Raw genomic sequence first — 23,610 nt, 5'->3', positions numbered from 1 at the left:
CTACCCCGAAACCATGGACCCAGCCTCTACCCTACCCTGAAACCATGGACCCAGCCTCTACCCTACCCTGAAACCATGGACCCAGCCTCTACCCTACCCTGAAACCATGGACCCAGCCTCTACTCTACCCTGAAACCATGGACCCAGCCTCTACTCTACTCTGAAACCATGGACCCAGCCTCTACCCTACCCTGAAACCATGGACCCAGCCTCTACTCTACCCTGAAACCATGGACCCAGCCTCTACCCTACCCTGAAACCATGGACCCAGCCTCTACCCTACCCTGAAACCATGGACCCAGCCTCTACCCTATCCTGAAACCATGGACCCAGCCTCTACTCTACCCTGAAACCATGGACCAGTGGGATCCTTGGAGAAGAGGGCACCTGACCACTGTTTAGCTTCAGAAGAGGAACAGAGGGTTTCACCCCAGCTCACTACAGTGTCACAGTCTCCCTACAGCGTCCAATTCAGATGCATCGAGGACTGGCGGTTTGTGAATTTTACGACGGTCGACCTTGAGTTGTTTTGAAGGGGTTTTAGGTCTGTCGCGACTGTAGATTACTGTGTTCAAAATGGTTTTAAAGATGACGTACACCTATTGGCCAGGTTTCCCAGATTCGTTAAGAAGCTCTTAATGCTAAGAGCTTCTTAGGAACGTTCTAAGAGCGCTCTAGAACGCTCTTAAAACGTTCCTGAGAGCTTCTTAACGAATCTGGGAAACGCACTCTAGAATGGGTGCACTCTGGTGATGCTGTCGTTCACTGGATGCCTACTGGTCTGACCTTGACTAGCCTTCCCTAATGAACTCCACCACCCACACCCCAACCCTTTCCTACCACCTACATTGATAGTCAAGACTTCACTGAGTAATGAATTGAAAGATTTTGAAAAATGGCTACCACCACTAGGAACAATTTTTATTATTAATTTTTAGATTAGATGTGGGGTCGGATTTGTAAGGTGGTGTACTGACACCAGGTTTAAGGTTACAGACTATCAGATCAGGTTAGTATTATAATGACTGAATGCTTCGTAGCTGGTTGGTATCAATAAATCCAAACATACTTTTGGCGTTTGGCTCTGTGTTGACAGTTTTCAAATAACGACTATTTTGTATTTTTTACTATATTTCCAATGACTAACCCTAAAAATTATTGTTCTAAAAAGAATATCTATAAACAAATGTAGTTAAACGTGTGCTTGACCATGCTTGTACATTGCTATACCTCATTCAACTATTACCCACAATGTATTAAAATAAATTCAGAATACTGTTTGCCAACACGCCATGTTTTCTTTTAAAATGATCTCCTTGTGGTCTCAAATATAACTGTGACAAAGACTTTTCAACAAGGAAAAAGTTTATTAATGTAAAGACAAGCCACAAATCTTAAGAAAACCACACTAATAAGCTAGCCTGAGCTCAAGTCTGAAATATTCAGAAAACCAAACTACATGTGTCTTTTAATATTTCCTATATTTTCATCATTACGACACACTAAATGTTATTATATACCTTTATAAATATAAAAGTTCCCCAGTGTTCTTCATTGTTTGATGTAAAATACACGATACAAATCACCCTACACGTATTGGTTTGCTCTTGCCGATTTGAGAAGATATATACTAAGAGGTAACTTGAAACAACACACAAAAGAAAGTCACATGAGATATATGTGTGTATATATATATATAAATACAATACATTATCCGAAAAGAAAGAGATCAGATGCCAACATATCTGAGTAAATAAAATGCATTCAAACGGAACAAATAGTTAAGACACTGTAAATAAATATTCTTCCTTCCCATGTGGACTTATTTACATAACGTCTGAGGTGAACTCTAACCACCTCCAGGCGACTCCTCCACAGCTGAATGCTTGTGCTTGCTACAGCTGACTCCTGCTAGTCTGTCAAATGGCACTTAAAAAAGGTCGAAAATCTAGTAGTCAAAAAACGAACTGAACAAAGCAGTGGTCAGTAAGCACCCTATCGATAATTATACAGTGACCGTAATAAAACAATGATAGTGCAGTGAGGGGGATATCCTAATCCAGCGTGTTTTTAAATATTCCTGTTGTGATTAGTGATCAAATGATTCTATAAAGAAGTCCAAGTGGATATGTGATCCACTGTCCACAAGTCCCTTCCAGTGTTTGAAATTGTTGGACAGTTTGAATGAAAAGCTGAGGCTAAACGTGTGTGAGAATGTGTTGAGACATTTGCCAGATCTTTGTACGCCTATATGAGGAGGACACGTAATTAGCTCATGCAGTTCAGGTTGTGTGTGTGTGTGTGTGTCTATGAGGGGATTCCCTGGACAGCTGTATCCATCTCAGTGGTTCAGGTTGTGTGTGTGTGCGTGTCTATGAGGGGATTCCCTGGACAGCTGTATCCATCTCAGTGGTTCAGGTTGTGTGTGTGTGCGTGTCTATGAGGGGATTCCCTGGACAGCTGTATCCATCTCAGTGGTTCAGGTTGTGTGTGTGTGTGTGTCTATGAGGGGATTCCCTGGACAGCTGTATCCATCTCAGTGACGAGGTCCTGGGGAAGGGGCTAATGCCTGGGTCCCCCCAGGTCCAGTTCCCACAGGGCCCGGTGCTTCCTGCTCGAGGGCCCAGGGCCCAGGGCCACGTCAAAGGCGCTGGAGGCTCCTGTGTGTCGGGGAGGAGGAGGAGGGGGGGGGGGGGAGCTGCCTTGCTGCGTAGCGGGGTTCAAAATGAGCTGATATGTTGGCAGACTGCAGGGGTTCTGTCACTGTTAGGATATCTGTGTCTTTTAGGTTTGGAACGGGCGTCTTAGCGAAGAAAATTGTTACAAAACCTAAATGGAAGGCCCTAGTGTCTGTCTCTTAAAGGATGTTTTAAACATGCCCCCTCCCACCCTCCCAAATAAAATCAAAATATTTATTGGCAGCATTGGCTTCAGTCCAGTGTTTAACAGATAGGATTTGTGAGGTTGAATAAGTCTATATTTACTGTCTGGCACATGTTCAAAGAAATTGTAAATGTAAAATAGACCAACAAATAGATTCTAGCAGCACAAAGAAGGCATGCAGAAAAAAAGCACTTAAAAAAAGATTATAAAGCACATATTTAGGCAAAAAAAAAAAAAAAAGTCTGTAAGCCGTTTGGACTCCAGGCACAAATGATCACACAAATTTACATCTACAGTATTTTCTTTATATGACAACCAACCATAAGATTTCAGTTCACAAGCCATCTGTAACTGCATGTAGGGTGACTGTTGAATGAAGGTTGTCAAAATAAGATCCATCCTCCAATGTGGACAGACATGTAAACAAATGTCCAAGGTTGTCAGTTACCTGTAGGGCCACTCTCTCACACACACAACCCTTGTCAGGTACAGTACAACAGGCCAGGAATATAAAGCACACAACAAACATGATTGCCATGTGGAAAGTACCAAATGCATCTAAGCAATTAATTCAAATTTACCCTCACTGATATATACACATCAACAAGAAAATAATTTTTCGGTATTTTGTTTCAAACTTGGAACAGTAGAATTAGTCATCGATTTCATTTCAAGACTCAAGCATGAATTCAGGTGCATAAGTATACACCATGAACATGGTCAAATAAAAGCACAATAAATATCAATAAATAAAGTCTATGCAAAGCATTGGTGCAGACAGTTTTCCAGATATGAGGCAAAAAAAAAAAAAATTGTTTCAGTAGTAAGAAGATTTTCATTCAGCACATTTCGCTTTTAGAGTTTTTCCATAACGCAAAAAGCTATCAAGAACAATTCAAGTACAAAATCTGTCTCCAGTCTAGTCAAGACGCTGGTCTCCAGGCCCCTCCCATTTCACAGTCAATCCACCAATTACAAAAGAGCTACTAAAGAAACCACCACAGAGAACAAATGAGATCAACCGTAACAACCACGTGAAAAAGAAACAAACTAAATGAGCACATGGAGCGTTTCATCCTCATATATTTATATATATATATCTTTAAATATCAGAAAATATCTACTTTTGGTCCACTATATAAAAGATGCACTTTAAGCAGAGACAAACAGGGGGAGAGGAGGGGGGTATCCAATGGAGACTTAGTGGTGAGGGCAAAGAAAGGAACTTGGTTTAGTGTTTAAGAGATTAGTATAGTCAGATTGATTGTGTGTGTATGTGTGTGTGTATGTGTGTGTGTATGTGTGTGTGACTGTGCTGCATGAATTGAAGGGCTGGCACCACTGGTGTGAGGTAGGGTGACTAGTGGACGTGTTCAAACACAAACACACATGCTCAGACACGCTTGTGTGCTTTCAAACACGCAAAAAAAACCGAACAATCAAAAACATAACATTATGCCTACAAGAATCGATACCAACACACACACACACACACAGCATAGGCCAATGCAGGAACAGGCAATGACTGGAGCGTAGGAAAGAGAGAGAGAGGCCATGGACCAGTGTAAGTACAGGCAGGACCTCATTAGAACCCACCCCACGACACCCAGCAGGTCCTCCCAGACAGCATCTCCCCGCCCCACACGCCAGTGAGCCTGAAGCAGTGGCTGCTGGGACAATCAGTCAGGACTACATACACAGCTGCAGTTCAAGGGTTAAGGCACTACAATAAAGCCGAGGTACGAAGGATCCCTGACATTCACTCTCCTCTCCGCGACAGGAAACCTGGGCGCCACGTCGCTTCCTCCTCTGGTTTCTGTTTGGTCCACTCAGAATCCCAAGAAAATTCTTTCAAAGAGCGCTTGGAAAAAAAACACACCAGACCCCCCCTCCCCTCCCCCACAGGGTACAAAGATACAGCCAATCCTGGCTACGCTCACACCACGAGGATGAAAAACCAGCAAAGCAAAGGCAGTAAGAACACGATGATGGCGTCAGAGCGTGGAGGGGGAGCGAGGGGCCAGTGTTGGATTAGTGGTTGAGTACAGCCCGTCTCATCTCAGGTTCTTTGTACAGTAGCAGCAGGAGTTGAGTTCCAGAAGGTTCTGTGAGGCTAAAAGGCCGCCAGAGGTTCTCTCCTCAAGGTCAGGGCTAGCTACGTTACACAGGATCACTCAGTCACAATATACACTCACACACACACGGCTACCCTCCATTCTGATGTCACCACACACAAATACTAAAACAGCTAGGTATACAAAACCAAATGCAATTAGAATCTTTTTTTTCTTCTTTTTTTTTCTCCCTCTTTTCTCTTCCTTTAAAAGTCAGAGATTTTTCTGCTGTGTTTCGACAAATTCTTCCTCTCGTCTGTGGAATGTGACAGGGGGGGTTTTGTCCCGACAGTATCTGACCTTGGTTCCCAAGGGGTGCCTGCTCGAGTCGGACGATAGCACCAAAACGTTTAGCGTTTGTTTCGTGTTCTCTATACAAAAGAAACCCAACAGAAACTATGTACACAGTCTAAATCTAAATAGAAGCGACTCTTTAGTCAGTAGGGAGGACTGGGCGTTTCCTCTGGAGGGTTAGGGGTCGAGCTGGGAGACCGCGGCGCCCGAGCGCCCGAGCAAGAGGCTCGGGCTCATCTCTGGGTTTCCTCACCCTCCCTCCAGACCCCCTCCACCTTAGCTTCCAGCAGCACAAGTCGCTCATCGCCTGCCTTCCCGCCCCCCCCCCCCCCCCCGCCCCCCTCCTGTCACCCTGGCCTCAGAAGGGAGCCAGGAGTCCAGACACACACTTCTCACAGCAGACGGACAGACCAGACGCACCAGTGAGTTTAGACAACAACACATGGATAGGTGGGGAGGAACGAGGAGAAGGAGTGAGTGACAGACGGAGAAAGAGAGGGAGAGACGAACGGATCTCCCGGGTTGGAGGCTGGTTCAGAAGTATAGAGAGACAGACAGATCTCCAGGCTGTAGCTGGGTCAGACAGACAGAGAGAGAGAGATCTCCAGGCTGTAGCTGGGTCAGACAGAGAGAGAGAGAGATTTCCAGGCTGTAGCTGGGTCAGACAGACAGAGAGAGAGAGATCTCCAGGCTGTAGCTGGGTCAGACAGACAGAGAGAGAGAGATCTCCAGGCTGTAGCTGGGTCAGACAGAGAGAGACAGATCTCCAGGCTGTCGCTGGGTCAGAGAGAAGGAGAGAGATCTCCAGGCTGTAGCTGGGTCAGAGAGAGAGAGAGAGATCTCCAGGCTGTAGCTGGGTCAGACAGACAGAGAGACAGAGATCTCCAGGCTGTAGCTGGGTCAGACAGACAGAGAGACAGAGATCTCCAGGCTGTAGCTGGGTCAGACCGACAGAGAGACAGAGATCTCCAGGCTGTAGCTGGGTCAGACAGACAGAGAGACAGAGATCTCCAGGCTGTAGCTGGGTCAGACAGACAGAGAGACAGAGATCTCCAGGCTGTAGCTGGGTCAGACAGAGGCGTAGGTGTTGCCCGTGGCGCTGCAGTGGCGGATGGTGGGCATGCCGGCCGAGGGGGTGAGGATGTGCTCTGCGTGGTCCTGGGGGGGCTGGGGCAGCGAGTGCAGGATGCCTGGCTGGACCACGCCCACCACGGGGCTGGAGCTGTCCTCCAGAGCCCCCACCTGGATCACCTGGATCCCCTCGTGCTCAGCCTTCTCCCTCTTGGCCAGGGGCTCCCCGGTCTCGTCCATGTCCTCGTCCAGGTCGCTGTCCATCTCGCTGACCTCGTCTGAGGACGACACACACACACACACAAGGTTTGTTTTCCTATCTCAGTGAGACCTGACCCATAATGGTTTTCTAACCCGAAAACCTCTAAACAAAGTATCTGAAGCTACAGGGCCCCAAAAGTTTTAAACAAAACCACAGACAGACACACAAACACACACTCAGGATTAGCTACCGCCCCGCTCCAAAACAGGCTCATCCAACTGCTAACAGCTCTGATTGGGATTCAAGGCCCAAAGCTAAATAAGCATAATAATCTAAACAAGCTAACCAACCTAACCAAAGCCCCGTCTGACAGAGACGCTGCCAAGAGCCATGATCCAGCTACTATGGTTTCCTTGGGAACGCCACAGCAAGCTGAATCTTACTGAATCTTGTATGTATTTCACAGAAAACAGGCAATTCCCGTCTCAGTGTTCTGGAGGAGGAAAGTGGCTGTATGACGCACAGACACACACACACACACACAAAGGACCCCCTGCTTCCCAGCTGGCTTGCCGAGTGCTTACATACCTTTGTCCATGTTAGCAGGGGATAGGGTGTTAAGGCTGTCAAACTGAAACACAGAGGGCAATGTTGACACGGTTGTTATTGTTCAGCATTTCTGTGTGTGTGCGTGTGTGTGTACAGTATGTCTGTCTGTTTATGTAGAATGTGCATATGTGTGTACAGTTTGTGTGCATGTGTGTATAAATTGTGTGTGTACTGTGTGTGTGTGTGTATACACAATGGCTGGGTTTCCCAGATTCGTTAAGAAGCTCTTAACGCTAACAGCTTATTAGTTCTAAGAGTGTTCTAAAGCGTTCTTAGAACGCTCCTGAGAAGCTCTGAGCGTTAAGAGCTTCTTAACGAATCTGGGAAACCCGGCCATTGTGTGTATGCATGTACAGCGTTTGTGTACATAGTGTAAGTCTGTCTGTAAAGTATGATGACTCCAGCGTGTGTGTGTGTGTGTGTGCTGTCCCTCACCTCTCCCATGACTCCGATGGGCGTCTCCCCGGTTGCCTGGGCGACGCGGTGCTCCACCAGGTAGAACATGTACTCGTCATAGAGCAGACGGATCAGGTGGAAGGAGCCGAAGCTGGCCGCGCTGCGCAGGGTCAGGTCCCTGATCACCATGGAGCTGGGGGACGCACACACACACACACGTCATCATACTGTACACATGCTGACATTCTGAAAGAAATGTTTGTGTTAGCATCCTGTTTTTCTTAGTGTTTATTATGTATGTATAAATCATTCCTTGGTGCTTTGTGAATCTATTTATACATACACTTTTTCTCCATAAATTAATGCTATTGGTCACCCTTTATTAATGGTTTTACACATTCAACCAATGAAAAGTATAAAAAAGGAGCTTGTGACTAAATCTCGTAACTCCATTGGATCCGCAAACTGTCTGCAAATCCTCCTAGCGCTAAGCCGCCGGTGACAAAGGGACTGTCTAAAGTAAACAGCTCAATAAAATGTTTTCAGATCAGCCCTAGGCTGACATTTTGATTTCCTAAAGAAGAAAAAAACGAAAAGCGGTATGAGGTTTCTGCCCTACAGCGACAATGTGTTCCTAGATGATGTGTGTGTGTGTGTCTCCATGCTCTGTGTGTGTGTGTGTGTCTCCATGCTCTGTGTGTGTGTGTGTCTCCATGCTCTGTGTGTGTGTGTGTGGCTCTGTGTGTGTGTGTCTCCATGCTCTGTGTGTGTGTGTGTCTCCATGCTCTGTGTGTGTGTGTGTGGCTCTGTGTGTGTGTGTCTCCATGCTCTGTGTGTGTGTGTGTCTCCATGCTCTGTGTGTGTGTGTGTGGCTCTGTGTGTGTGTGTCTCCATGCTCTGTGTGTGTGTGTGTCTCTATGCTCTGTGTGTGTGTGTGTGGCTCTGTGTGTGTGTGTCTCCATGCTCTGTGTGTGTGTGTGGCGTCCTGACCTGTAGAAGGACCACTTGAGCAGGAACTGCCTGGCAGCCCTGGGGAAGCTGGGCCGGTGCTCGTAGGGCTGCAGCACCTGGCTGACCACGCCGTCCAGCCAGGAGGCCCACTGCTCCAGGGAGCTCTGCTGCTGCAGGGTGGCCTTGAAGTCCTGCTCCAGCCTCTGGACCACGCCCTCCTCGCACTGGCACACCCACGAGGCCTGCTCCTGCAGGGGGGAACACACACACACACACACACACACTGAGTCACATGCAGAACCCCAACACACAGGTGCCTGGCTATACCTGCGTACGGGGGAAACACGTGTGCGCACACACACACACACGGCCGCACACACACACACACTCACGAGAGAGAACACACACACGCATGCCGGACGTGGGCACACACACATACGCAGGAACGGGAAGACAAACGCGAGAACACACACACACACAGGACAGGTCAGGGGGGTGAGGGGGAGGAGCCGTCCAGCTACTTCAATCAAAGAGGAGGAATGACCAGACAGAGGGAAAAGTAGAGCTGTCTACAGATTACAGCTGACAGGAAGCCTGCACGCTGACCCAAACACAATCAGGACAGGAGAAGGACACACACACACACAAATATACCCTGAACCACACAGAGACACACACACACACACACACACTCCCAGGTACGCACACAGCCCCAGACAGACCTGGACATTGGCGAAGTCGACCCGGTTCAGGTCGCTGAGCATCTGGTTGATCTGGGAGGTGTTCTGGAGGACAGCCCGCGCTGCCTGGGCTAGGTGGTTCAGGGACGTGTACCTGCGCAGCGTCTGGGCGAAGGCACTAACAGCAGCAACCTGGGAACACACACACACATACCACACACACACACACATATCAAACCATTCCTCATGTGCTATTTCATTTTTAGACCATGTCAAACCAGATAGACTGAATCTGGAAAACATGAGGTGCCTATTTACGTGTTCTAAACACAGTGCCACTTCAGGTAGAAAACACGGATTTCCTATGTATTACTTTTACCGTGCTTTTGTGTGTGTGTGTTCCTGTACGTGCGTGTGTGTGGTGCTTGCATATCTCCACCTTGGTCTGGATCATTCTCTGTGGAACGGCGTTCATGGCAGTGTTCAGCCAGCCCTCCAGGCTTTTGGCAAAGTTGCGGATGGCTTGAGTCAAGGCACCTGCAGAGAGAACCACCCAAACAGATCACACCACGAGCATTCCAGTCTGAGTGTGTGTGAGCGCACGCACGTTATGTTGTTACTCGTGTGTGTGTGTACAGTAAGTGACTGGTGTGTGTGTGTGTACAGTAAGTGACTGGTGTGTGTGTGTGTGTACAGGAAGTGACTGGTGTGTGTGTGTGTGTGTGCCAGCCTCACTGGGGATAGGTCTGAGGACGTCAGGGATGAGGATCTCCACCAGGGCCTGGTACATCTGGTGGTCGCAGGTGCTCATCCACCTGAGCACAGCCTCACTCCGACAGAGCTCCAGCAGCCTGGAGCAGGGCAGCCGGCTCTCCATCTCACTCACCCCACTGGGGAGGAAGAGAGGGTCAGTACACACACTCACTCACCCCACTGGGGAGGAAGAGAGGGTCAGTACACACACTCACACACTCACACTGGGGAGGAAGAGAGGGTCAGTACACACACTCACTCACCCCACTGGGGAGGAAGAGAGGGTCAGTACACACACTCACTCACCCCACTGGGGAGGAAGAGAGGGTCAGTACACACACTCACACACTCACACTGGGGAGGAAGAGAGGGTCAGTACACACACTCACTCACCCCACTGGGGAGGAAGAGAGGGTCAGTACACACACTAACTCACCCCACTGGGGAGGAAGAGAGGGTCAGTACACACACTCACACACTCACACTCACTCACCCCACTGGGGAGGAAGAGAGGGTCAGTACACACACTCACACACTCACACTCACTAACCCCATTGGGGAGGTAGGACAGGGTCAGTACACACACTCACTCACACACACGCACACGCGCACGCGCACACGCACACGCACACACACACGCACACGCACACGCACACACACACACACACACACACACACACACACACACACACACACACACACACACACACACACACACACACACACTCACTCACCCCACTGGGGAGATAGGACAGGGTCAGTACACACACTCACACACACTCACTCACCCCATTGGGGAGGTAGGACAGGGTCAGTACACACACTCACACACACACACACTCACTCACCCCACTGGGTGGAAGAGGGTGAGTACACTGGGTGGAAGAAATTGGGATTTCCTGTGTGCTTACATTATTCACTAATCAATAGAACTAGTCATTGGATTCTAGTTAGTATGTTCTCATGTAAGCTTGCTAAATTGTGTCTAGGCAAAAAGATGGACAAAAAAACGTTGTTCATCAACTGTCAATCGTAATCCTGTTATAGTCAGTATATGGTTATTGTTAGTTGAAACACCTTTGTATGCTGAAACCTTGTAGCCTAGCTGGAGCCTTTTGTGCTGTAACTTTCTGCACTGTTATGAACAAAAGCCTGTTTTGTTTAGGTGACTGCACAGCTCGTTATCTTTCTCTAAAGATCCTGTCATCCGAGTGTCCTCCCGCTCATCATAGACTCTGTGGCCTCTGGTCTCTTTCAGCACAAACATTCACTTCATAAAATAACTCATATAAAGAAATTTTTGTTTAAGTGTATTGAGTTTCAGATTTCTATCAGACACACACCCTCGACCTCACTCACCCTGCTGGGAGAGGCTTTGTGCACACACACGCGCACACACACAGCCATTTCTACAAGTGCAATCTATCCCTCATGTATGTGTCTGACTGGTACTGTATATAATAAGAAACTTCAAAACAAACATGTAACCCGTGGCTTGGTGTACTCCCAGTGATCCATGCTCACCTGTTCTCTGTGATGGTGGCGCCCTCTACAGGGTCGGAGGGGGTGTAGCGCCAGAACGTCTGCCACAGCTTCTCTATGAGGCTGAACTGGAGGTTCACCACCACGTCCAGGATAGCCTGCAGGGGAGGAGGAGGAGATCGAGGGAGAGGAGAAAGGAGACAGGAGAGGAGGTAAAGGAGAGGGGAGGAGAGTGGGGGAGGAGAGTGGAGGATAGAGAAGAGGTCTGTGTTACACACACACACAGCAGCTGCAGATCCTGGTCGTTCCGATAATGGCTGTTCCTGATTGGTTCTGTTTATTGAAACAGCTGTTTAGGGGACAGAGGGGGGTGTAGAGAGAGAGAGAGAGGTGTAGAGAGAGTGAGGGAGGTGGAGGGAGGGAGGGCAGAGGAATGTGTGTGCAGAGGGAGAGATGGGTAGGAGTGAAGGAAGGAAGGTAGAGAGGGATGACAGAGGAGGGAAGGTAGAGAGGGATGACAGAGGAGGGAAGGTAGAGAGGGATGACAGAGGAGGGAAGGTAGAGAGGGATGGAGGGCTAGAGGGATGTGTTAACAGAGGCAGGGGCAGGACTGACCTCACAGTGCTCTCTGTAGAGCGTCTGGAGAGCTCTGATGTCGTCGGAGCTGATCCCGTTCAGGCTGCCGTCTCCCAGGTCCAGCTCCATGAAGTCAGGCAGCGCTCTGGACGCATCTGCCCACCCGCCACCAGGGGGAGACACCAGTCACACCCTGTCTCAACGCTTCCCTGCTCTCCTGCTCCCTTCCTCTCCCCTCCTCCTCCCCGCACCCCTCCTCCCTCTGGGAGGGCAGAAATCTTCCAAGAATGACTACAGATCCTAGCCCACATTATTCTACTCAAATAAATCACTCTCACACACACACACACACACACACACACACACACACACACACACACACACACACACACACACACACACACACACACTCACCCAGGAACTGCTGGTGTTGCTGGCTCTGGGCGATGACGGTCTGTTCTGCGGCGCTGGGGGTGTGCTGAGCGGCCCCTGAGTAGGTCTCTCCAGAACCACTGTCCACCTTCGCCACCGGCTTGAACCTGCAACAGCACGCCTCCAGTCATCCTGCCTGTGTGTGTGTGTGTATCTTTCTGTGTCCATGTGAGTGTGCATATATGTGTATTGGTCCTGTGTGTGTGTGTGTGGGTTACCTCTGCTTCTGCTGGACCGGCTGCTGTCTGAGAGCCATGTACTGCATGTCCTCCTGCAGCCTGTTGAGAGGAGAGTCTGGCTTCACCCTGATCCCGTAGTAGTGGTACTTGGAGTTCCCTCTGAAACACACAGCAGCACAGGGGTCAACCCTGCTGCAACACCTGCTCACCTGGAGCTGAGAGTCCAGCAGAGGAGCTGAGGGTCTAGGAGAGGAGGTGAGAGTCTAGGAGAGGAGGCGAGAGTCTAGCAGAGGAGGTGAGAGTCTAGGAGAGGAGGTGAGAGTCTAGGAGAGGAGGTGAGAGTCTAGGAGAGGAGGTGAGAGTCTGGGAGAGGAGGTGAGAGTTTAGCAGAGGAGGTGAGAGTCTAGGAAAGAGGAGGTCAGAGTCTACAGGAGAGGAGAGAGGGAGGGACAGGGTTGTGGCAGAGTGGAGATGGAGAAAGACAAGGAGAGAGATCAAGTGGAGCAGAGAGACGGGAGAAGAAACAGCTGCAGCCTTAGTGTCTGTGCATCAGTACCAGAGTGTGTGTGTGTGTGTGTGTGTGTGTGAGTACGTGTCCCAGTGTGTGTGTGTGTGTGTGTGTGTGTGTGTGTGTGTGTGTGAGTACGTGTCCCAGTGTGTGTGTGTGTCCTGGGACCTCACCGCGTGCCCAGACGGCGTGTCCTCAGGCCCATGAAGATGGAGCGGATGAGCTTCCCGAAGGAGGCTGCGTTGACAGGGTCCAGCTTCTGCTCCTGGCAGTGCCTCAGGTAGTGGTTGTATAGGGTGGAGCGAGGCAGGCTCACCCCCTCCGCTGTCTCATAGTTGTCCAGCAGCCACTGGAGCTGTGGGGCGCACACACACATATGTACACACACACACACACACACATCCATCCACATGCACGCACACACGCACACAGACACCCAACCCATACATCTGTTAAAACAGTGTTCCCAGTTCCTGTAAGGTCTCTGTCTGTCGACCCCCACAGACAAACACTACATGTGTTGTTGCCCTGCATTGCATTTCAAGCAGAACCCAAGAGGAGCGACAGAGGGGGTCAGAGGTCAAATCAAAATATACAAGCATAGAATGCAGCTTCATCCCCAAGGACAGAGAGAGAAAGCACGCTTGGGAGAGAGCGACAGAGGGAGAGTGAGAGAAAGGGAGAGAGAGACAGAAGGAGATAGCGAGATAGAGAAAGGGAGAGAGAGCGATAGAGAGAGAGATGGTGAAAGGTAGAGAAGGAGCGAGAGAGACGATTTTGAGAGAGACAGATTGACAGCACGAGAGAGTTTGAGGGAGAGAGACAGTGAGAGAGAGCGCTTGAGAGAGACAGAGTTTGAGAGAGAGAGAGAGAGCGAGCTTGAGAGAGAGACAGACAGAGAGAGAGAAGGAGAGAGAGTCAAGCCACAGTGAGGGGAGGGGAGGTGTTGAAAATGGCGACTTACATGGCTGTTGAGCAGCGAGCTTCTCTGACTGGATAAACCCTCACTCTTTTGAAGCGTCTCAATCGCCATTTCAATCTGATAGGTCGAGGAGCGGAAGACCACAGAACAGAGGAGGGGAAAACAAACAATAGAAGAACAAACACAAAACCCAAATAAATTAAAACAACAACAAAAAGGAAGAGAATAAGCTGTTGCGGACACAAGAGAATCAGGAAAATTCCAGAAGATCCCAAAGCAAGCATTACTCAAACCAGTCCAGACAGCCCAGCATAGCAGAGGTCCCTTACTAGGTACAACTACCTAGCGGCATCTGGGTAAAGGGTTAAATCCCGCAGTGTGTTCATGGTGCACGGTAAAAACAAAGCAAGCAGGAGAGTTTCCCATCACAAGGGGGCAGTAGAGATCCACAGATGAGACTTGCTATTAAAATGACCTACGTTATTAACACACACACACACACACACACACACACACACACACACACACACACACACACACACACACACAGAGACATGCTTGGACTTGGACATACACACACACATACACACACACACACGCTCCTGCAGACACAAACACACATACTTCGACAGACAGGCACACACTCCGACAGAAAAAACAGTTAGACAGACAGACAGACAGACAGGAGCTCTGACAGACAGACAGACAGAGACAGGAAGACAGACAGGAGCTCTGACAGACAAACAGGAGCTCTGACAGACAGACAGACAGAGACAGGAAGACAGACAGGAGCTCTGACAGACAGACAGACAGACAGACAGACAGACAGACAGACAGACAGACAGGAGCTCTGACAGACAGACAGACAGACAGACAGGAGCTCTGACAGACAGACAGGAAGACAGACAGGAGCTCTGACAGACAGACAGAGACAGGAAGACAGACAGGAGCTCTGACAGACAGACAGGAGCTCTGACAGACAGACAGACAGACAGACAGACAGACAGACAGACAGACAGACAGACAGACAGACAGACAGACAGACAGACAGACAGGAAGACAGACAGGAGCTCAGACAGACAGACAGGAGCTCTGACACACAGACAGACGGGCGGTAGAGGTATAAAGGTGGGGGGTCCGTACGCTCACAGTAGCAGGAGAAGCCCGGGTGGTCTGTCCGGCTGTGTGGGGGGTGCTGCTGTCCATGAGGTAGGCGCCTGAGCTGCTGATCACCTGCCCTCCGGACAGGCCCATGCTCAGCCCCCCTCCTCCGCCCCCGCCGCCTCCTCCGCCCCCGCCGTTGTTGCTCATGCCATGCGACGTGACCACGGTGGACACCTGCGCTGAGCTGCCCTGCGTGTCGAAATAGCTCCCCCCGCTGTTCTGGCTGTACAGCTGCGGCTCCGAGTACGAGTAGCTGCGTCTGGGGCAGGGACACACACTTAGGGTTAGGACACACACTAAGGGTGAGGACACACACTTAGGGTGAGGACACACACTTAGGGTGAGGACACACACTAAGGGTTAGGACACACACAATTAGATTGGGGGACACACTGGTTGGGGGACACACACTCAGATTTGGTGCACAAATTGGTAGAAGGAGGAAGGAGAAAAATGCAGAAACTTTTTGAAAATCAAAAGTCAGATAAAAAAGAATACTTCCGAACTGAAAAGGAGGAGGTTGAAAGTGCACTTCAGGTGCAACTTTCAATGTCAATTAGCTGTGCCATACCACTCGCTCTCTCTCGGCATGCAATATTCTCTGTGTTATTGAAAATGTGGTTTCCATGGCTACTCAAATCACCTGTGGATTTCTGGTTAAGGGAGAGAGATTTCTGAGACTTTATTGAAGCCACTTGTGTACCCTAACCTCCACCACCAGTACTGCTACCCTAACCTCCACCACCAGTACTGCTACTCTAACCTCCATCACTAGTACTGCTACCCTAACCTCCATCACTAGTACTGCTACTCTAACCTCCATCACTAGTACTGCTACCCTAGCCTCCATCACTAGTACTGCTACCCTAACCTCCATCACTAGTACTGCTACTCTAACCTCCATCACTAGTACTGCTACCCTAACCTCCATCACTAGTACTGCTACTCTAACCTCCATCACTAGTACTGCTACCCTAACCTCCATCACTAGTACTGCTACCCTAACCTCCATCACTAGTACTGCTACCCTAACCTCCATCATTAGTACTGCTACCCTAACCTCCACCACTAGTACTGCTACCCTAGCCTCCATCACTAGTACTGCTACCCTACCCTCCATCACTAGTACTGCTACCCTAACCTCCACCACTAGTACTGCTACCCTAGCCTCCATCACTAGTACTGCTACCCTAACCTCCACCACTAGTACTGCTACCCTAACCTCCACCACTAGTACTGCTACCCTAACCTCCATCACTAGTACTGCTACCCTAACCTCCACCACTAGTACTGCTACCCTAACCTCCACCACTAGTACTGCTACCCTAACCTCCATCACTAGTACTGCTACCCTAACCTCCATCACTAGTACTGCTACCCTAACCTCCATCACTAGTACTGCTACCCTAACCTCCATCATTAGTACTGCTACCCTAGCCTCCATCACTAGTACTGCTACCCTAACCTCCATCACTAGTACTGCTACCCTAACCTCCATCACTAGTACTGCTACCCTAACCTCCATCACTAGTACTGCTACCCTAACCTCCATCACTAGTACTGCTACCCTAACCTCCATCACTAGTACTGCTACCCTAACCTCCATCACTAGTACTGCTACCCTAACCTCCACCACTAGTACTGCTACCCTAGCCTCCATCACTAGTACTGCTACCCTAGCCTCCATCACTAGTACTGCTACCCTAACCTCCATCACTAGTACTGCTACCCTAGCCTCCATCACTAGTACTGCTACTCTAACCTCCATTACTAGTACTGCTACCCTAGCCTCCATCACTAGTACTGTACCCCCCCCCTAAACCCTCCCTTTCCTGTATGGAGGAGCTCCCCCCCTCCCCTCCCCCCCCTCCCCCCCCTTCTTAAAGAACGGCCCGTTTGACAGGTCCATCATTTCTATTCTTCAACATGTTGACTCGGCAGCGCGCGCTTCAATCTCTCTCTGTGGACGCTGCACTCAATCACAGTTTGGGCGCATTTGATAAGCAGGGGGCATTAACACACAAACGCACACAACCTGAACCTGACAGTGTGTGTGTGTGCGTGTGTGGGGGGGGCTGGCTCAGTCAGGTGGTTTAACATGGCAGTATCCTCCCCCCTGCCATCATCAGTGGCTCCAGTGACAGTGTGTGTGTGTCTGTCTCAGTGGGACACACGCAGCCTGGCCACTGAAGTGCGTGGATAACCCTGTCCCCCAGGTAGAGGAAGGGGGGGGGGGGGGGGGGGGGGGGGGGGGGGAGAGAGAGTCACAGGAGAGAGAGAGATAAAGACAAAGACAGAAGGAGAGAGTTGGGGGTGGGGACTAGCTTCAGCCCCAGCAGCAATCACAGATCCTCCTGGTCATCTTCAGGTGACTGCACACACTCCCCCCCCCCCCCTCCTTATGTCATGTGCGTGTGGCGTAGAGGGTGCTGTGGAGGGGGACCGTTGCCGACTACGGGGAGGCGTGTGCGGGAGGCGTGTGTGTGACTCACATGTTGCCGTTTGTGTAGACTCCGCTGTCCTCCTCCACGTACTGGACCTGAGCGGCGTACACATGCTGCACCTGCTGAACGCTCTGGGCCTGCAAGCACATGGCAGGGGTTACACACACACACAGAGTGAGAGACACACACAGAGTGAGACACACACAGAGTGAGACACACACACACAGAGTGAGACACACACACACACACAGGGAGAGTGTACCTGCTGGGTGGAGCCTGCAGACTGGACAGGCACGGTGGTCTGGAGAGAGACAGTGGAGGCAGAGTCAGTGCCTGCCTCGGGGGTCTGCATGGCGCCTGCAGGACACAACACACACACACACACACGTCAGCACACTACCAACACTCTGCAGGACAGAACACACACACACGTCAGCACACTACCAACAGAAAACACACACAAAAAAAAATGGCTAGGAGTGAGGGGTTAGCCGTGGAGGTACGGACGTGATGTTTGTGAGGTACGGACGTGATGTTTGTGAGGTACGGACGTGATGTTTCTGAGGTACGGACGTGATGTTTCTGAGGCACGGACGTGATGTTTCTGAGGTACGGACGTGATGTTTCTGAGGTACGGACGTGATGTTTCTGAGGTACGGACGTGATGTTTCTGTGTGTCAGCCCGTGTCTTGATCATTACACTTTCTTTCCCTCCTGCCTGGAAGTGTTCCTCCGGCAGGTCACATGGTTAGAGATGAAAAAGATAACGTTGGACGCCTAAATGAAAGCCGTGTCGAGACCTGCACAACGGCTGTGATGTCACAGGCAAGATAAGCAGGAAGTCTGGGGGGTGGGTATAGCTCAATGGTTAGAGCATTTGACTGCACATCAAGAAGTTGCAGGTTCAAATCCCCCCTATTACCTGTTTTGTTAATCTGTAATGTTAATCTGCTATTACAGGGTTTCACTGAAGTAACGACACAACAAATCTAACCAACCGACTATTAAAATCTATCTAGAAGCTATCAAGCTGTAGCCTAAATAAACTGTGTTGGGTGCCTTGGTGAAAACAATAATTATAATAACAGTATGTGAAAATATAAAAACATTCCATCAAGGAAATAAACGCCCTAATGATCTCAAATTGACGGTTTAAGTAGGCTGCCTTTAATAGGCCTAATGGCGATGCGGTTCTGAGTTGTGTGTCCAGCTGAATGATTTTAGCTCAGGACAGACAATAAGCAGGGCGAGAACTGGCTGTGCTGAGGCAGACTGGTGTGGCTGCAGGGTCCAGTAGGACTGAATGTACTCCATCCAGTCTGTTTCCCTGCTCCTCCTCTCCATGTTCACAGCAATAAAACAAGTTAATGTTTAACAAGCGTCCAGAGCTTTCTCCAAGCTCGGACTGACTTCCTGCTCCGTGCTAGTCCGATGTTTGGTGTTTAGGCCACTGGCTACAGAACCAGGTTAAATGTAAAACCACTGGGTGAGGTATCCATCTGTACGCGGCACTTGGACTGGGAAGGGACAGCGAGTCGGGATATGTGTGATGTTGCTCCAGGTTTGTTGGCTCACCCGGGTCACAGGTAAGAAGAGCAATGGGGGGGGGGCGGGGTTTGGTGATGACAGTGGCAGTACAACAAAAAGAGGAACAACGCCACCCATCTCTCCTGAAGCTACCTCCCCCCCCCCTCCCCCCTCCCCTCTGCCACAACTTAGTTTCCATGACCCAGCCTCTTCTGGGTAATTAACCGACTCTCCAAACAGCTCTAGTAGTCTCAGAGGACTGCCTCTCCCTCCCCATTCCCCTCCACCTCTCCCTCCCCATTCCCCTCCACCTCCTCCTCCCCCTCCCCCTCCCCCTCCCCATTCCCCTCCACCTCCTCCTCCCCCTCCCCCTCTCCCTCCCCATTCCCCTCCACCTCCACCTCCTCCTCCCCCTCCCCCTCCCCCTCCCCCTCCCCCTCCCCCTCCCCCTCCCCCTCCTCCTCCCCCACCCCCACCCCCTCCCCCTCCCCGATCTCATCTCCCTTTCCTCCTCACCAACCACAACCTTCCCTCCCCCCTCCTCCCCTCCCTTCCCCCCTGTAGTATCTCAGGTTAACAGCTTGTGCTGGGCATCTCCACTTAGTGGCAGGTACCACTGCTCAACATTGAGTCCTGAGTGGACACCGGTGGGACAGACAGCGTAATAGCCACAGTTCCCCTTGACCAAAAACAGTAAATGAAGGCTATTCAAATCAAAAACACATGTCATGCATGTCCAAAACACTAGCTTTGTGTCTCTGTGGGGAGGCTGGAGTCTCAGCCAGCCCTGTCAGAACATCCTGTCAGAACATCCTGCCAGAACATCCTGCCAGAACGGGCCACAGCCTTCAGCACCGCACCATCTCATGAAGCACCATCTATTGCTTTCTACCTTTTCACTTTGGACTAAGAAAAATAAATAAATAAATTGCCACATAGAAATCAAAGCAACGGGTGTTCCAAGATCCATGCACTCCTTCTCACAGCGCTGGAGACGACGGCCAGCCAAAGGGTTCTCTCTGCTTCCTGCGTACGGAACACACCGGGTTCATCTTTGAGCGGGGGGGAGGGGGGGCTAGGGGGTCCCTGCCAGAGGAGAGGGGGAGCTAGGGCGCCCCTGCCGGGGGGGGGGGGGGGGGGGGGGGTAGGAGGCTTTAACGACACATAAATAAAGGGGATGAAGAATATGGCGGTTACGGCGTGTTGACGCGTCTATGGTACGTGGTTCTTTTCCTTTCCGCAAGGTGGAACAGGGGACTTGTGGCTGTAGAACCCCCCCCCCCTCGCTCCAACAGGAGCCCCGGAGAGCCAGGAGCCTCCAGGATCCACCTGCTCCCTCCCTCCCTCCCTCCCGCGTGCCCACAGAGGAGCCTCCTGATGATTAGGAGGAGGAAGAGAGGAGAGACTTCCTTCGTGTAAACAGGGGCACCTGCCTCACTCCTGCAGCCTCCTCATACACCAACCAACACCGCCCCCGCCCCCCCCGGCCCCCCCCACCCCCTTTCAGACACTCCCTAGTGGCCCACTTATAAACCGTGCTCCACTGAGCTTCTGCGAGCCTTACAAAGCCACACAGGAACAAAGGGCACAGAGGAGGGCGACGTTCACCTCCTAGCCCCCCCTTCCTAGCCCCCCCTCCTGTTTGACTGACAGCCGGGAGAAGGAGAGGGGGGGGCAACAACAAGGTATGGAGGGCTTTTGCATCCTAACTTCCAGTCCACAGTTAGTTTCCAGCTGTCCACGCGTCACATTTACCGCACCATAAACTGACCCGTACTGCGGAACACAGGATAAGCACCAAAGACGTGCAATACCCAGCTTGACCGGAGAACACAACAGCATAAAAGCAGACCTTTTGTTGAGCTAAAACTCTAAACGATGGCCAGGCTTTACTCCCGAGAAAAAAACTTGAAAGACGCGCACAACAAACCGAGTCAGCACACAATCCTCCATGAATACACAGCTACAACACACCGGAAACGACCCTTTACAGCGGTCCATCTACTCCCACCATTCACCTTTTAAAAACAGAGCTTAAGAGATCCGTGGCCAAACATGCACCATGTTCCCTTCAGCCATCAGCCAGCAGGAGAGTTTATGGGTTACACACACAGGCCTTGAAGATCTCCCATTCCGTAAACAATGTTCTGTATGTATGCACACAGCCTGTAAAACCAGATAACAAGCCAAAGTCATTTTAAGCTACTAAGCCATGAAAATAGATGGATGAATAATTTAATTAATTAGCCCCTTTTTAACTGATTGGAAAGGGAACTGGATCTAGTGGACAGGTGGCAGGGCCCTATTTTTGCCCTACACCTGACTTCAGGTACGAGGTAACCTGATCTGATAACTAGGTTTCTAAAATCCTGTCCTCATGGCGCATCTGAGTGTGTGCAGTCAAGGACCAGCCTCATCCACATACAACCCTGGATATAGTTCAGCCTTTATTCCTCCACCTGACTAAATGGTCCCTGGCTTAGATAATCGCAGCATCACGTGGAAATGAGTAGTCTTGAGAGTCCAGACATACAGTAGGTAATATAGTCACAGGCATGTTTACTATTTGGCTTGATTAACATTGAAGAGTTTGTCTTGTGGGGTCACAAACCATTATGCCTGGTCATCCAGGACCCACACCACAGTCAGGAGCCCTCCTGCGACCAACTGTGCACCTGTCCCAACACCCCTCCCCCTCCACACACACACACACACACACACACCTGTTCCCCAGCTTTAATGGGAACAGAGCACTTCAAATACAGAGAGGACCCAATGGACCAGGGACAGTAATGATGCAACACAGAGAAACCTGCTGGAACCTTTACCTGCCACAAAATATGAGAGGACCTGAAGTAAGATATTATAAGATATTGAATACAACACCTGTATATTTCTAAGGGGTCCCTGTCGCCCAATTCACAATAAACATAAAAAAACGAAAAGTAACTAGGAGAAAATAAACATTTTAATTGTCTATCTATGTTTAATTAATTTACAATAATGAATTTGTGTGAGTGCATTATTCCATGCCAGCTTCTCTTACTGCACGGCAATCGAAAAATTACAAGGGAAATGCGTCCTAATGCACACCCTGAAGAGCCAATCATCATCAATGGCGTGCGCACACACATACACGTTTATTTTAATTCAACATCACTTTCCCACAACTAGCCACCTGGTTTACTAAGGCAATGATAAGTTAGATGGGCGGAATTCTGTGTTGCTGTAAGGCTAGTTGACCGTTGTGGGAAATCCCCTTACAGCATATTAAAATACACAAGTTAGATTTCTACCGAGCGATTAATTTCTAGATATGTTGTAAGCTACTCTAATTAGCGAGCTAGCTAGCTCTAATCATATTCGATGCTTATTGACTATAATTAAAGCTTGATAGCCTGCAATGATATCTTGCTTGGAAGCTAACGTTGGCTAGCTACGTTAGCTACACAGAGACAAAAGGGAGAAGAAAGGCTCAGCTAATGTCAATTAGCAATTGAATGTTTACAGCAATAGCTCAGCTATGAAGTCAACGCTATAAACGTTCATAAACATATGTACTTGGCATAATAACAAGTAATAACATTGCATTGCTGACATATCGGTGGAAATGAAACACTCCGACCATCATTTTAGCTGGTGCTACCAGGAAGCTATGTGGCTAGCGATGGACATTAGCTAGCTAAACCAGCTAGCACTGTCCATCAATCAGACACCTGCTCCGTGGCTAACGATACACACGACACAGCTAACGCAGTTAACTTTGATACACGCTAAACGTCACAAAACGTAACTGTCGACAAGGCAAGGAGGAGTTGGCTAGCTTGCATCTAACCATGCACGTAGGTATAAGAAATATGTGGAAGCCTATAGTTAATTTGGCAAAGAGTAGATAGCTAGTCAAGTTAGCTATCCAGATGTCTAGTTGGCTGAGGTGTTAGCTAACTGAAATTAGCCGCTAGCTGACATTAGCACAGTCCATCAGCCAATTCATTTTACAAAGAGCACACAGAAGCTTGCTGTAAAAAATATATGGAAATAAAATCCTTAAAACTGTAAATACAGAACGAAGTTAGCTCAGAATAAAAGAGTTTCAAACCTGGGCACAGGACTGGTTGATGAGGATGAGGATGGTGGAGGTGGTAATGATGGAGCGAGAGGTTGTTGTTGTTGGTGGGTTACAGTCGCCAGGGCTACGGTGACTATGGCGCTGCCTCACACGGCAACAGTTGCTATAAAGCTCACTAGGCGCAACCGAACATGATTCCAGTGGTAGTGGGAGGGGATTGATGCTGCATTTTATTACAGTCAATATTTGACAGAGCAAACACATTCTTAATATAATATACATTCGAGATATTATCATTTATATCAAGTAGCATGATATATTTGACATGATTCAGTCTAACTCAGCTATATAGGC

The 23,610-nt window shown here is 49.6% G+C and overlaps 1 protein-coding gene across 4 annotated transcripts; it reads right to left on the bottom strand.

Annotated features, from left to right (window-relative positions):
* Nucleotides 1-6,139: 6,139 nt before the first annotated feature.
* On the bottom strand, nucleotides 6,140-23,414 carry rfx3 (regulatory factor X, 3 (influences HLA class II expression)). 4 transcript variants are annotated; one of them, XM_047044417.1, is made up of 17 exons: nucleotides 23,287-23,414; nucleotides 17,923-18,017; nucleotides 17,709-17,797; nucleotides 15,196-15,475; nucleotides 14,095-14,169; nucleotides 13,304-13,485; nucleotides 12,662-12,781; nucleotides 12,426-12,550; nucleotides 12,051-12,166; nucleotides 11,478-11,593; nucleotides 9,936-10,090; nucleotides 9,640-9,737; nucleotides 9,243-9,392; nucleotides 8,560-8,768; nucleotides 7,609-7,762; nucleotides 7,153-7,195; nucleotides 6,140-6,640 (listed from the first exon to the last, which is right to left on the bottom strand). In XM_047044417.1, the coding sequence occupies exons 2-17, from the start codon at nucleotides 18,010-18,012 to the stop codon at nucleotides 6,360-6,362; spliced, it is 2,283 nt and encodes a 760-aa protein (XP_046900373.1). In that variant the 5' UTR covers nucleotides 18,013-18,017; nucleotides 23,287-23,414; the 3' UTR covers nucleotides 6,140-6,359. The 4 variants fall into 4 exon arrangements, with proteins under 4 accessions (XP_046900373.1, XP_046900374.1, XP_046900375.1 ...); XM_047044418.1 differs by having other exon boundaries at nucleotides 15,202-15,475; XM_047044419.1 differs by lacking the exon at nucleotides 14,095-14,169.
* Nucleotides 23,415-23,610: the final 196 nt, after the last annotated feature.

This window comes from Hypomesus transpacificus, chromosome 22, assembly GCF_021917145.1.
Source record: "Hypomesus transpacificus isolate Combined female chromosome 22, fHypTra1, whole genome shotgun sequence".
In the NCBI taxonomy this organism is placed as follows: domain Eukaryota; kingdom Metazoa; phylum Chordata; class Actinopteri; order Osmeriformes; family Osmeridae; genus Hypomesus; species Hypomesus transpacificus.
Note: the sequence above shows the minus strand (reverse complement) of the source record. Positions and strands in the feature narration are given on the sequence as shown.